The 16,526-nt window shown below is 35.9% G+C and overlaps 1 protein-coding gene across 8 annotated transcripts in view; it reads left to right on the top strand.

The window, feature by feature from the left end:
* Window positions 1–16,526, top strand: part of pot1 (protection of telomeres 1 homolog) — a 120,651-nt gene that overhangs the window by 14,428 nt on the left and 89,697 nt on the right. For 4 of the 8 annotated variants that reach the window (XM_028812697.2, XM_051929829.1, XM_051929841.1 and 1 more), the window contains one exon: window positions 14,111–14,221. In XM_028812697.2, coding sequence (XP_028668530.2) covers window positions 14,111–14,221 — 111 coding nt within the window. Of the gene's footprint in view, window positions 1–14,105; window positions 14,222–16,526 lie in introns of those variants that run through there. The other 4 variants (XM_051929834.1, XM_028812705.2, XM_051929814.1 and 1 more) reach the window with 3 other exon arrangements.

Here is a 16,526-nt window from a genome sequence, read left to right as displayed (position 1 = left end):
TCCCAACTCTCCTTTATATATATATATATATATATATATATATATATATATATATATATATATATATATATATATATATATATATATATATATATATATATATATACACTAATAAAAGGCAAAGCCCTCACTGACTCACTCACTCACTCACTCACTCATCACTAATTCTCCAACTTCCCGTGTAGGTAGAAGGCTGAAATTTGGCGGGCTCATTCCTTACAGCTTACTTACAAAAGTTAGGCAGGTTTCATTTCGAAATTCTACGCATAATGGTCATAACTGGAACCTGTTTGACTGACTCACTCATCACTAATTCTCCAACTTCCCGTGTAGGTAGAAGGCTGAAATTTGGCAGGCTCATTCCTTACAGCTTACTTACAAAAGTTAGGCAGGTTTCATTTCGAAATTCTACACGTAATGGTCATAACTGGAACTGGATTTCAGCCATTAAACGCACAAAAATGTCAGTACACCAGATAAATAAGCGCAACATATTATCAGTTGTATTGTATGCTTACAATACATATAGAAATGTGCTAATCGTTAACTAATATTATGGGATGGTGTTTTTCGACTCGTGCCTTGATTTAAACGATTGCATGTCTTGGTGGGTTTGCGTAGCTTATTGTCAATATCTTTACACCTCTTTTTAAGACTTAATTTAAAAAGGTTTTCTTTTCTACTTAATTAAAATTTAAAAGCAATACTTCACCGCTGCGAAGCCCCTCTAGCGCTGACGTCCGAGGTTCGATTACCGTAAGCGAGTGCAGTGAGTGTGTACGCCTGATGAGCCAAGAATAAGGGGGAAAGACGTGTCGCGTACTCTTTGCATTATTTGACAGTAAACTATTTTCATCCATTCTATGATCTGCTTCTCACAACTGAAGGCACCGTGGCTGATGTTACCTGACTTGCTGGCCAACCATAAGCGTTACCTGGTAGGTAACCACCCACTCACTTCAGTCCCTTACGGGAATCGAACCTCGGACGTCAGTGCTAGAGACGAAGCCCCTAAAATTGCACCACGGCGTGTGGTTCGTTTATTTGACAGCATGTACATCGGGGTAATTACATTCACGGCATTCGTAGTCTGATTCACAATCTGATTGTATGGGTGGTTACCTACCAGGTAACGCTTATGGTTAGCCAGCAAGTCAGCTCGAAGTGATCACTCGAGTGAAGGCAGCTTCACAAAAAAACAGATCCTTAACAAACTGTTATTGGTATATTTTCCCTCAATTTTAAAAGGTTTTCTTTTCTTCTTAATAAAAATTTAAAAGCAGTACTTCGCCGGTGCGAAGCGCGGGGATTTGAGCGACTGACGCATACAGACATATTCATGAGTGCAGGTACTTCAGAAAGAAAGCACCGTGTAAACCTAAACTTTAAATTAAGTTCATAGACCTACAAAAGGTTGCAATTGATTTGAGGCAAGATTGCTTTACTCATGTACAACTATACGTTGCATTCTTAACAGTAAGCTTGCACAGCTTGGTCATATTACAACCTGAGTGCTGAACTGACAACGTCGTATACAAACAGAACTATAACAATTGTAATAAACAAACAAAAAAAAAAAAGCGAAGAACCCTTGAATTTAATAAAAAGGCTCCTTCCTTGGCGAAGCAAGGAAAAAGGAAGACCTTATATGGCGTTCGTTTATAAAACAGTGGAAAAGCTGTCTTAAGGCTGCTTCACAAAAAAACAGATCCTTAACAAATTGCTATTGGGAAATTTTCCCTCAATTTAAAAAGCTTTTCTTCTTAGTAAAAATTTAAAAGCAGTACTTCGCGGGGATTTAGATAGATATATATATATATATATATATATATATATATATATATATATATATATCTATCTATACTAATTAATAAAAGGCAAAGCCGTCACTGACTCACTGACTGACTGACTCATCACTAATTCTCCAACTTCCCGTGTAGGTGGAAGGCTAAAATTTGGCAGGCTCATTCCTTACAGCTTACTTACAAAAGTTAGGCAGGTTTCATTTCGAAATTCTACATGTAATGGTCATAACTGGAACCTGTTTTTTGTCCATATACTCTAATGGAGGAGGCGGAGTCACGTATCGCGTCATCACACCTCCTACATAATCACTTGAACTAAAAACAAGGAAGAGATTTACAGCACGAGTCAAACGCGGGAACGAAGGTAAATGACGTTAATTTTTGAGTGTCTTTTAATACTGTGTAAGCATACATATTAAAACATGTGCAATTAAACGTGTGCATTTACAGGGTGATTTCTCAGGCTTAAAAGCTCGCCTTTTATCAAACGCGAGAACAAAGGTAAATGACGTTAATTTTTGAGTGTCTTTTAATACTGTGTAAGCATGCATATTAACACATGTGCAATTAAACGTGTGCATTTACGGGGTGATTTCTCAGGCTTAAAAGCTCGCCTTTTATTAAAAAGGTAAATGCTAACTGTTTTGATTCTGAAGGGCACAAACCACGTTGGATTTTGTAATGATAGTTGATTAGTAAGGTCTATTAAGGGATACTTCCAGAATGATTAGTAATGCCTGTGAATGCCGATGCAAGTAGGAGAATGGGCGTGAACTAAAGAACGATTAGTAACTTGTACAGTAAATGTCTCTAAAGTCTGTCTATTAAAAAGTTATTATATCTTTCAATCCTGTGTATTAATTAAACTATGAACCTAACAAGATCATTACATGGTGTCAGAAGTGGCGGATTGGAAGAGGAATGTGAAGAAGAGGTTCAGCTTTTGAACGAGTCGCGTGTCTGTTAGTAACCCGAAAACGTGATCAGAAAGCGCTAAGATGTTCTAGCAAAAGAGAAAAAAAAATATGTTACGATTACAGCCCCCACCAAATTTCCAGTTAAAGGGAAATGGAGCTGAAAATTGGAAAAGATTTAAACAGAGATTCGAGTTGTATCTTGCTGCGATTGAAGCAGATAGGAAAAGTGAAAAAATGAAAGCGTCTATGCTTCTACATGTAATTGGTGAAGAGGCGCTAGAGGTGTATAACAATTTTCAGTTTGAAGAAGATGGAGACAATATGAAATTGAACAAAATAGTTGAAAAATTCGAAACGTATTGCAACCCAAAGCGCAATGTGACGTTTGAGCGGCACAAGTTTTTTTACATGTTTCCAGAAAAGCAGAGAAACAATAGACCAGTATGTGACGGAATTGCGTAATAGGAGCTGTTCTAAGAAGAAACCGTCAAGACATCAAAGGACCAATAACCTCTAATCAGAACACTAACACCAGCGAAACAAATATTAACGAGAAAACAAGTATAAATCAGGAAAGAACATCTCAACTGCAAACACAATTAACCAGAATATCAAAATGTCAAGTAAAACCAGCAGAACGACTCATTGAGATGTTGACGATTTAAAGGAACATTTTGAATTAAGAAATGCTGAATTCCTTTAACAGTTGTGCTTTTTATACATAGTTTGAATGCTGGATGTATGCCTGAAATATTCTGGATAGTTCAGTTGTTTGAAGTGATCAAGAATTAAACGTGTACATTTACGGAGTGATTTCTCAGGCTTAAAAGCTCGCTTTTTATTAAAAAGGTAAATGCTAACTGTTTTCATTCTGAAGGGCACAAACCACGTTAGATTTCAGCCGTTAAACGCGCAAAAATGTCGGTACACCAGATAAATAAGCGCAACATATTATCAGTTGTATTGTATGCTTACAATACATATAGAAATGTGTTAATCGTTAACTAATAGTATCGGATGGTGTTTTTCAACTCGCGCCTTGATTTAAACGATTTCATGTCTTGGTGGGTTTGCGTAGCTTATTGTCAATATCTTTACACCTCTTTTTAAGACTTATTGACTGAAACGGACTTTCATGAAAAAACTTAGGGCTTTGCTACAAGATACACCCTCCACAAGTTAAGGAAGTAAAAATAAAGGTATATATTTCTGTTTTATTTAAACCTTTTAAGTTCGTATGCATAGCCCCATTTGGCTGTTTAAGTTTTTTTTTTTTTTCTTCAGTAATATTTAATCTCCTTAAAGAAAAACAACATATGCATTTTACTTTTTTTGTATCTCTTTAGTAATATTTTAGTGTAAAAGGATAACGAGTATTTAAACCTTTTATGTTACTTTATAAAGTTATTTTACACAATGTTGAAAAATTAATAAGAAAGCTACATATTTTGGCAGCTGCTGCTTTAATTTTCAATGAAATGAAAAAAGCTCTCCAAGAGAAAACCTCAATGAAGAAGAAACAGTTTGCACTATCTAAAAAGGAGAAACCCTCATTTATAAAGGTTTGCTGCAGATGACTTAACTGAAAATAAATGAATAGTTCCTATGTGTATAATACATATTTATCTATTTGACTTATGCCTTTATTCCAGCAACTTGCAACATCTGAGGTACAATTTGTTACATTACTTTTGTTTTTTGCAGCACAGGCAGGTGAAATGACTTCCTCAGGGTCACACAGTGGTGTCAGTACCAGGATTTGAACTGACAAGCTCCGGGTTTGCTTAAATATTACTGAAGAATGAAAAAAAACGAAAACGGGCAAATGGGGCTATGCATACAAATGTCCATCCATCCATTATCCAACCCGCTATATCCTAAATACATGAGCCAATCCCTGCCAACACAGGGCACAAGGCAGGAAACAAACCCCGGGCAAGGTGCCAGCCCACCGCAGGGCGCACACACCCACACACCAGAGACAATTTAGAATCGCCAATACACCTAACCTGCATGTCTTTGGACTGTGGGAGGAAACCAAAGATATGTGTATATGTAGATATGTATATACAAGTATATGTATATATGTATATGTATATATATGTTTACATAACCTCTTTAACATACTACTTCTCCGCTGCGAAGCGCGGGTATTTTGCTAGTATATATATATATATATATATATATATATATATAGAGATAGATTGAAATAAAATAATCTATATATCTATCTATTAGTCTTTACAACTACTTTAATGGTTTCGTTTAGTTTTAGTTTTTCATTTTATTTCAGTTTACAAAAATTTTTTTTTAATAATAGTTTGTTTTGATTTTAGTTTTTAACTATTATAACCTTGTTCTGTACCACTACACAGTTAACAACAACCCAACCACTCTTTTCTCCGCAGACTGCATGCCTTTTCAATCCGGCTGATATGCTTATGTTCTTACCCTCCACCCATTTTTTCCTCTCAGTGTCAGTCTATTTCATGTTTTCACAATTTATATGATAGGCAACATCTCCATGGTGCTTTATGGCTCCCTTGACAGATCCAAGTGTGTGACATGGCCAGTCTGCAATTTTGCTGAGTTGCTATGGTAATTTGAATGTTAATAAATCGGGCCTCTTTAAAAAGATAAGTTTGACCACCCTTTATATTTTGATTTTTAGTATTTTCACCAATTTGGGGCTATTTTATAATTATTTTTATTAATCTTGTGGCACCCTGAAAATTTACTGAATCCCCCTAGTGGGCTTCGCCTACCCAGTTGAAAACCTCTGCTCTAATGTATCTTTATCTTCGTCATTGGTATGTCCAGTTTCCACCTTTTAACCGTTTGACATATAACTTTGATTTTTGGCTTCTGTTTCGAATGTGTAATAATAATTTCCTTCACTTATAGGTCTGACTTTAGAGAATATTAGTCTGTGTAACTTTAGTGCAGAGTGAAAAGAGCATACTGATGCCAGCATATACAGAAAGTTAAACAAAGACAGTTCATTCTGTTAGTCCATGCAATGTACAGTTTATATGAGCTAAAATGTTATCTTGGTGCACTGCAATTTCTGATGTCTTTCTTTGAAGTCAACATCTACCATGAACTCCTTGTTTTTCTTAAGTGCTAGTTTCAGCATTTTGTCAGGCATACTGTATGTAACACCTGTTCAGTATAAATTTTGCTTCTTTCCTAGATATTTTGACAATAATAACATAATTCAAAATATTTTTCTTGTGGCAATTTTCTATGATTATTTTGCATGCTTTTTATGGTAGGTGTTTTTGCTTAAGTTGTTTAAGATAAAAATGGAGATCTCTCTTTTCCTTCTGAGAAGCAACTGATTAATTATGAGGAACAGCTCTAGTGTGCTCAAGGAAATTTTTGTCATAAATATAGGTCAGTGTTAAACAGACAGACATTGGAATATCTATGTACTACAACAGAAGACAGCAAAGGAGTATATACTGTTAAATAGTCTCATTATTGTGAATCAATTCTGTTTCCACATGCTGTGTACAGATTAAGAAAAGAATGAGTTCTGGTTAACAAATGGGTTGTAATGCAACAATGAGGACTGGAGTTTGATGCTTTTAATCTAATATCAGTATCGGGATCTGACACATTTGTTGAAACATTTCCTGACAAGTTTCCTTACCATATTATTGGTTTATGTAAAGTTTGTGTGATGTAATTTTGAATCTTTGTGTATATAAGTTTGCAAGTTGCACTCTTTTGATCCTACTGAAAGGTGACATCTGTACTAATTTCAGCCTGAAGTACCATCACTTGGCAAGGTCAGAGCTGGAAGTGACGGCCAATTGTTCAGGTCAGGACAGCCATCTTGGTAAATTAGTTCAGATATTTAGGGTTTATCTTTAACTCTCATGTCCTCTTTGGGAAATAATCAAGATCTTCATGACTTTGGCTTTGTTGAGCAAATCTACCCCCTGAGTAGGCAAAATTTACCACTGATTGTGAACCCCTATTTTAAATCTTGATTAATGATTAGCAATATTAGGTTAAATTAACACCTTTTGTTTATTGTTGTTTTGTTTTTGAAACTGATGAGAATTCTGCAAGACTCTTCAGTTACATAATTTTAGTTGCCTGAAAGGGCTGTTTCTTTCCTTGTGTTTCCTTATTCCACTGGAATGAGATTTTGCTGGAGAAGATCAAGGAAAATTTATATAGACCTCGGCATCATAATTTGGTTTGAGTAATTGCTTTCATACTTGCTTAAAATCTTGATGGCTTTAACACACGGTCATAAGGATTAAGTATAACTTGGCTGTGTTTGTCTTAGTTGGAGAAGCTTGATTGTCAGTTTCGACAAACTACAGGTTAAAGAAAACTTGATGTCTCTTCTCAGACTAAAAGAGATTATATTTGAAAATAACCACATTCGTATTTTCTCAGATTGCTCCCCTTCAACAGCTGCTAAATGCGCCACATTCTACACCATTAAACAATGCCTATGTAGAGCTGAAATTGGATACAGCCTCTTGTATCCTGCCAAATTAAAAGAGGTTATGGAAGGTCAGTTTTACATTTGTAGTTCTCAGGATGAAGCAGAAAAAGAGCTAAGAAGACTGATCCAGACATCCTTTTGAAACAGGATCATGAGCCATATCTTGTCCTGGTGAGGCAAAGAAGATTCTGCTTGCAATTTGGTCCATTAGTAATGCGACATTTGCTGTAACTATACATTATTTTTCCTTTTCAGACACTTTGCTTTCACATCTTACCCTTGGTTTATTGCATCAGGAATGTACTATCATACATTATCTCAGTCTCCATGGAAACCGTTTAACATTATTCCCTAGGTTTATTTCATTTGGACTGTATTGTTATAAGATCTCTAAATGTTAACATTTTCTACACTGCTGCTGGGGTGTTTGTTTTGTTCTGAACATGCTCTGTCTCTTGGCATGTCCTCGAACTGGGACGTCTTGGTCTAGCCTCACTTGGGGAAGTAAAATGGGGCTGTGGGTTGTGGGAGGGCCAAAGAGAACAATGCTATTTCTTATTTATGCTTTCTACATCAACATAAGTGCCAACATAACAATTTACCTCACTACTAGCACATAGACTTATCTTGCTTTGTTGGAGGAATCCCACCCTACCTCTTTTAAGTCCATCTATAACTGATGTTCTGTACTATTTGAGACTGGAAAAAATCAAATTCTCACTTAGAGGATTTGTTCAAAACTTTTTTAAAATACAGCAGGATCTATTCTATAATATTTTAGAATAAGCTTCTATTTCAGAGAAAAGGAAACCCTTCCTACCTTCCTTCTTTCAAAGATTTGCCTTGTTTGTTGGCCCTCTTCTCTTGCTCTTGGATGTGGGGATGAATTTTGGTTTAAGTTTGGCATGAGTGTATGGAATGTTATTGGCATCATATTAAAATCAATACAAATATATAAAGAATAGATTTTCAATGAAAAAAGACATTTTTAATTCCTTGATTTAAATTTTTACCAATTATTTTTACTGTAAAAAAAGTAGCAACCACTACAATAAAATAAACAATAGTGAAATTGCACTTTTACATCCCTTTTAGGGAAACAGCACACTAACACAACTGTACCAAATTGTACCTATACAATGGCTAGAAGTTCAGGGCATAAACTAATGAATAAATAAAAGTTCAAGGCGTGATTGAAAAAATACATCTATATATTTTAACTAAAATTATAATTCATACATTTAAATATCTGAGTTCAACAAACTAACAGTCATTATATTCTATTGCCTTTAATCTGTACAATTTGTTTTAAGTTGGAGCTGTGCTAATTTGGTTTATTTCTATCTCTGATACACATCCCCATTGAAGTACATGATTGTGTGGTGCTTGGAGTTTAGCTTACTGAGTGACTCTCTCCTGTCTGTGAGGAGAGTGTTGTATTTACTAAAGCTCCACTCACAGTCAACTGAGCTGACTGAGAAGTATATGTAGGTCAATGCTGTCTCTGTCACCCTTGGAAAAGACTGTCTTGCACCCTTCCGTAACCAGCCAGCTGCGCAGAAGAAGAGAGACCCTTATTTGAAGCACAGTGTAAATATTCTGTGCACTCTTCACTTAGCTCTACTGATGGGTTCATCAGAAGTTTCAGTTTTGTGTATCCTTCAATGTGGTTCTTTCATGCCAGGGGCCTGCCTGGGATCAAACAGTCTGATCAGCTTTTATACGTACTTCACAGAATTGACATTCCAGTGTTTTCAGAATGTAGCAAAGGCCAGGTGGAATGCATTATGCAGATGGTTAAGTACTTCTCTCCTCTATCACATGCACATCTAATTCAACAGCTCATCAGTATTGCACCAAAGCCATAGGTTTTTGCAGTTCCATTCATCATGTAGAGACCACATTCTCCATGATGTATGCTGAGACTGCTGTAGGACAGCGAGTGCCCTCCAGAATTGTGACAGCTGTGATTTGTTTGATGCATCCCTTTGAGATGAAGGTTAACTTCACTTTTAGGGTCTTTAGTTTTTCCTCAGTTTCAATCAGCTCTAGGATATTTGCTACAGCCTGAGCTGATGTGTTCTCAGCCAGAAACCTCTCTTTGTAGAGGTGAATATGTTCAACATGGTACTGTACTGATTCAAACCAGCTGTTCCACCTGGTGTTTCCTGCCTTGGGTGGGGAAGGATGAGTGTTGGTGTTGGTCAGCACAGTCTCTTTCAGTGTCAAGAAGGTTGCTCATCTCCTTTTCCTGGCAGGCTTCTTGAAGAAGGCAGCCTTCACCCACATCACTAGTGATACGGCCTCACTGAAATATTTATAGTGCTGCCAGGTTTCTATCACCAAACTGATGACATGACACAGACATGTTGAATGCACACTGTTAGGTATAAACCCCTTTAAAACTTCATGTTATGCTTTCAGACTTTATAATGCATTGTCTGTAACCACTGCTATTACTGCATTGAGATTCAGCTGGTTGTTGTGAAGGGGCTGAAGGACCCACTTTTAGTGGCTCATTGCATCTGAGGAGAAGCCTGCTCTTCCTCCCAGGTTTGTAGGTGCTGAGTTTATAACGGAAGAGTCAAATGTGGACCTTGAGTGCCTCGTCAACACAAGGCAAAACATTTATTAAATCCAGAAACGTTAATTTTCAAAAAGGAACCTGTTAACAACCACTGCTGTTCACTAATAACATTTTTCTACAAGAAAGACTGTTAATACTGGTTAAATATAATTTAATCGGTTCAATGACTTACAGTAAATACATCCTCTACAATCAGAACTGTGTACATAAATAAGAGTTACCATACAGCCAAATGTTTACTCACCTATCACTATGGTGAGAGCGCTGTTGTATCGGTTCTCTGTGGTTTCATCAACTACAACATATATATTCTTATCATGAATCTTTTGAAGACCGGCGTCCATATGTTGTTCAAGGACATGGGGCACGTGAGTTTGACAAAGAGTGCTCTCATTTTCTGATAGCGCACCTCCCTGTTTACAATGCTTAATAAAGATTTGATGGATCTTCGTCATTTTTTTTTTACGGTATGTCTAACTCCACACATGTGGCCGCGAAGTCCTTCACAAATTGGTGTCTTCCATCTAACGAATTTGTTGTTTCCTCTATTGTTTACTCAAGAGGAACACTCATTGATCTTAATTTCTCCTTGTTTTTGAAATGGGTTTTAGATTTGACGTGGTCATTACAAGTATCTTTTCGTGTCCAGTCTATGGTATGCTGGCAAAACTTGCAGAAAAGTTGTCCAGATTAGTAAAAGTCACAGGGATATTGCTGTGATCTCAATTTTGCAGTTAAGCTTGTGTTTCTCAGTTTTTTGGATATAGTTGGGGTTTCTGATACTGCTTGCTTCGACATTTCCTCCTATCACATTCCTTTAACGAGAAAACCTACAAAAACATGCGCACAAACAGATAGAGGCACGACTGTATTTCTACGAAGAATTGTGTTCACTTGAAAAACAACAAACTAGAAAATGGTATCTGGATGATAAAACTACAGATTGCTCAAACTTTAATATATTGGGAATTTTTGTAACAGTTACCCCTTTAGTCTCTAAATTCAACACATTTCCATTTTTAAATCTTAAATCCATGATTCTGTCCAAGTTTCTCTGCATCATGGAAATCATAGGGCCTTAGTGTGTATTTGCAGGCCATAGTTTTGAAGATTTAAGATACCACTTTTTCTTGAAGGAAACGTGGTAATTTGTAAATGCAATGGTAATTATTCGGTTTTCACAATGACAGTGTCATTAACACTCGCATTCAAAATGGATGTGTTCTAAAACAACATTTGGATTCACTTTTGAATGGCTTGTTATTTCTTCATTGCCATTTATTTTATAGTAAAAAGACTGTCCTAATAGACAGGATCATCGCCTGTCTCTATATATAAGTATCATAGTAGTTTAGGGAGGATTGGAAAATGTAGCCCAACTATAAGTAATCTAATTATATAGCAGCAGCAAAGAGCTTTGACCTGATCCAATGTAAAAAGCAAAATCGTAGTTTTCATTTTAAGGTATTTTGCTGTTTATTACAAGTTTATCCAAATTCATATTTTCATTTAAAATATATCAATGTTAAATAAAAAGTGTGAATAGTTTGAATTTTTTACATCGTTAATTCCAAATTAAAAAATGTCGTTCAGGAAAGAAAATAAAGATTGACATCAATGCAAAAATAAAATTATCTTCAATTTCCTGGCTTTGTGTCTATATTAGTAAACAACAGAAAAATGTTAAAACAACTTGGAATACAATAATATATCCATTCAGACAGACATGTCTGTATATTTAAAAAGATGTATATGTGTTGGAACCATGGCTGCGGAGTCAGTACAGTGATCCCTCCTCCATTGCGGGGGTTGCATTCCAGAACCCCCCGCGAAAGGTGAAAATCCGCGAAGTAAAAACCATATGTTTATATGTTTATTTTTATATTGTCACGCTTGGGTCACAGATTTGCACAGAAACACATGAGGTTGTAGAGAGACAGGAACTTTATTCAAACACTGAAAATGAACATTTGTCTCTTTTTCAAAAGTTTAAACCTGCTCCATGACAAGACAGAGATGACAGTTCCGTCTCACAATTAAAAGAATGCAAACATATCTTCCTCTTCAAAGGAGTGCGCGTCAGGAGCAGAGAATGTCAGAGAGAGAGAGAGAGAGAAAAGCAAACAATCAAAAATCAATAGGTTATGTTTGGGCTTTTAAGTATGAATGTCAGAGAGAGAGAGAGAAAAGCAAACAATCAAAAATCAATAGGTGCTGTTCGAAGCACCATGCGGGAAGCATATCAAGCAACAAAGTAACAAGTAAGCGCAGCAAGGAAGGGAGCAATGTGAAGGTAGTCTTTCAGCATTTTTTGAGGAGCGTCCGTATCCTGTAGGGGTGCGAACAGCCTCCCTGCTCACAATATATTTGAGGAGTTTTATTTAATACATAATACATGCTCTGATTGGGTAGCTTCTCAGCCATCTGCCAATAGGGTCCCTTGTATGAAATCAACTGGGCAAACCAACTGAGGAAGCATGTACCAGAAATTAAAAGACCCATTGTCCACTGAAACCCACAAACCAGCGATATATATTTAAATATGCTTACATATAAAATCTGCGATAGAGTGAAGCCGCGAAAGTCGAAGTGCGATATAGTGGGGGATTACTGTATACAAAATCTTCAACTCTGTCTGCATTCAAAAGATCTAGATCACCCAGAAATGTTCGTTTTTGATGGAAATTGATTCCTTTCTTTATGAAGATACTATTAAATAAATTTAAAAATATAGCCACTGCATTACTAGTGGGTATAATGGTAAGTGTGAAGAAAAACTGGAGTATCCAGAGGAGTACGAACACAGAATGTGCAAACATCATACTGACAAAGACCGATTCCAACCCAGGACTCTGGATCCATGAGGCTGGAGAACTAACTTCTGTGCCTCCATGCGGTACTAATATTTAATATAGAGAGAATCTTCCTTAATAACTACTCTGAATTACAATTCAACAACATAATGAGTGACAAGTATAAACCTGATGGCACCCTTTCACCTCCAGTGGCATCATAAGTAACACTGCTATTACAAGATTTTCTGCTCATATGTGATACTTGCTGTGTAAATTCTGGGTAAATTAATTGTAAACAACCATTCAGTGCAGTATTATACAGTTTGATAAAGTAAACACGTTAATTGTCCATGTAGTTAGCACATTTTTCCCTGCCTCTTAAAGAACAGTTAACTTTTTTTACAGCATATCAGTTTCAGTACTTTGTATTGCATAATCTACACTAGTTAGGCTATGGAAGGAACAGCATTGATCCTTTTTCTAAACGGCAAACTATTTTGAATATGATTAATGTAGTTTCCAGCATTTTTTTCACCAATATTCAGCATATGTTACATTTTAATTATATACTAGTTCTTCCCCAAGGTGACTAGTTGTGTGGTAAAGAGAGAAATTGGCAGATGAGGTATGTTAGTAATCTTCTGTCTTTTTAAACAACACATGAATAATCAGTTTCTTTGTTCTCTGTTCAGCACAGACATACCTCACAATGCTTCAGCCAGTGGAAAAAATTACAATACTTGTGCTCTGTTTTGTTATGATTTCCAGCTTTATGGTTTCCAGGTTGTGTTTTTAAAATAAAAAAAAAAAACACTAAAATGTTATTTAAACTTCTAAGATTGGCTCAAGGCCTGCTTTGCATTAAAATTATTTTACCTGGATAAGAGATTGGGATCACAACATTTTACGCTATTACTTAGTTTTTTCCCCACTGGATGCTAAACAATATGTGCCCTTCAAGCGGTAGACTTTTTAGCACAATTTTTCATGTAAATTAATGTTTAATGCTTAACAAAATATAAACTGAAACGTGTCATCATAAAATGCTAATAGATTCTCTTCTCTGCATTAAGATTTCTCTCTTTCAAGCAGGGATTCTTCTTTAAAACAAATCTTCAGCAGGGTTGGCACCAATACTACTGATTTCTCCATTTTGTTTTTATTTTGCACAATTAAGATTCTGTAGTGTATAACATTTTTTTTTTTATCTTGCTGCTTTAATAACCTAGTTTTTCTAGTGCACAATTGTTTTTCTCACAGAGAATATATTTTATTAAATCTTAAGTGTCCTTACACAAAATGTAAAGGGTTTCTGTAAATACTGCATATGTAATTTAAGAATGCTTTAGTCAAAGTTTGTTTCTTTGATGTTCTTTCTTCTTACAAAAACTTTATTTCATACTTTTCACATATATTTTTATGAGTCCAGAAGTAAGCACTATTTTGTCTTTGATAAGTTGCTGTTAAGAAAATTAGATTCATGTATCCTTAAGTATGTTTTTTCTTTTCTTTTTTTCTTTTTCTTTTTTTGAGCAAAGAACATGCCTCTCCACTTGGTGACAGATGAATCTTTTCTTCCAAAACATCTGACGCTTGCAGAAGTAAAGAAGCTAAACCTGGATGATTGTTGCACAGACATGTATGTTAAGGTATACAACATACACCCTGTCAGTTTAAATGAGTTTACTTGTAATCTTGTAAAATCAGAACTGAAGAATTATTGTCATTTGAAACAGCATCATGTATCAGAAGTAATAAAATATTTTTTGCAGAAATTCTTAATTGTGATTGTGACTTAATGCTATTTAAAGGTATGATTTTTGGAATTTTTAAAGTTAAGTTACAGTTAGGGAATGGTGCCATTTGCACCAGACGCTTTGCATTGTGTACTTACTAAGTGACATAGTATCTATCCAAAATGAAAAAAAACAAACTTAAGAGTCTTAGCAATATGGCTCGTGAAACAAATGTCTTAAAATATTCACAATATGTCAAATTCAAAACTGATAATGTGCCCCTTTTATTGATTCACATCTTGAAGTAGTAAATTAGTGCATACAGACATGTTTTAATAGCAATATGTTATAGCATATTATGAGAAACTAATTATTTGAACAATTAATGCTGGTTTCCTATTCCTTCACAAGTGTGTTGTTATCAGTACCTAGGTCACTAAGAGCTAAAGTTGCAAACTCTTTAGAAAAATGAGAAAGACAATTTATAGGAGCTGGCACTAACATTGCACAGTTTGGAATGTCATGTTGTGACCAATGAGACAAATGTCTATATTTGCTACTGCTGTTTGAAAACCTGCAAGTACCTGGCAGGAAAACTGTTTTGATCTTTGTAACTGCAATTTACACTGTTGATGGGGACTCGTTTCCCGCTGTCTTCAACACTGAAGGTCTAGACACTGCTTTCTGTTTTCCTGCAATAAGTGAAAGTAGCCATCAGGGCCAGGTGGACATTTTTATTCAATTATTCTTCTTTTGCTACAGGATACTTAACAGTCTAACTACATATTATAGTATGGCCTAAGAGATATGATTTACAACTTGTTTCACAGTGCATATTCTGGTATACTTTGCTGCACAATTACTTGGTTTGTTTGTCCTCCAAGCATGACTTCACAGTTTTAGAGTTGTTTAAGGGAAGGTGAATGGAAGGAGTAGGTACAAAATTTTTTTTTGAATGTTTAATTACATGTTTAAATAAGCTGTAAGTCAGAAATGAAATACATGTATGCCTTTGTGGAGCATTTAGTGCTTTTGCGAACTTAAAAGCACACAGCTGCTTCACAAATGAAAATGCACAGTGAAAAATAAACTTTAAGAGTAGATAGTAGTTCTCTTCATGAAGATTTAGATAAAGCTATTGACTTTCATTAGGTTTTACAGCATCAGCTGTATTCCACAGATGGTACTATTATATATATTGTTGCTCCTGTACATGTTTGCAGGGAGTTGGCCTCTTATCTCCCCCACCCATCCAACACTGTTAATCTACCTTTTAAATTGAATAGTACCTTACACAGCCGATAAATAATAAGATTAAAACCATACGATACAAAAATGAGTTTTTTTTAGCACTTTTGCCAGACAGCTAAGAGCAATGCTTGTTCAGTGATTATGTATGTATAAATCAGTGGCGGCTAGTGGTCTTTTAAACAGGGGAGGCACATGTTAGGCCTACATCATACAATGAGTCAAATTCTGCCTTTTGTTCATTTTGTAGAAAATGGTCTCTGACCCTGTCATACCAACTGGGAGGGAGTCTTTTCCAGAGGCTTCACCAGTTTTCTCTCAATGCCCAGAAGAGCAAGGTTGCTTAAATGGTTTTGGCCTATTGTGTTGCAGTTGTATGACTTGACTCGTTTTAAGCAGGAGAAACTCTCCTCTTCACCTGCTGATGTAGCTCCAATTGATGCCACTAAAGAAAGTAGCTTGTATAGCTGATGCATTGCACTATCCAACCCATGTTTTTAAAAAACAGAAATTACACAGCTTACCCATGTTGCTGTGCAAGTCACAATTTGAATATAGGATTTGAAGTTCAGATCTGTCTCCCTGAATTAAAGAAATGGCCATAACTTTTCAGGACGTTTTGGAATGCCTCCTCAGAAAACACTTGTCTAATTTCATCAAATTTCCCAAGACTGATTAGTTCTAGGAAGCACACACTTTCCAAATTTGACAAACACTGAGAAATCTGCTCTAGGATGACCATATACAGATTTCTGTAATAATCCTGCAATTGTAACAGACACCAACACTTTTGCGTAGGCTCATTTTGAGGGTCTCTTATGAGATTTGCCCCTTTTGCATAAACAGCTTTGAAAGCCTACTCTGACCTCTTCTCCTCTGCAAAAGCAAGGAGACTCTCAATTCTTTGTTTGCTGTAAAGAACGTCCATAGCCCTCTGCTGCACAATATCAAAGACCACATCAGCTACTGA

The sequence above is a fragment of the Erpetoichthys calabaricus genome, chromosome 1, assembly GCF_900747795.2.
Source record: "Erpetoichthys calabaricus chromosome 1, fErpCal1.3, whole genome shotgun sequence".
NCBI classification, from domain to species: domain Eukaryota; kingdom Metazoa; phylum Chordata; class Cladistia; order Polypteriformes; family Polypteridae; genus Erpetoichthys; species Erpetoichthys calabaricus.
This window is presented reverse-complemented; position numbering and strand designations above follow the sequence as displayed.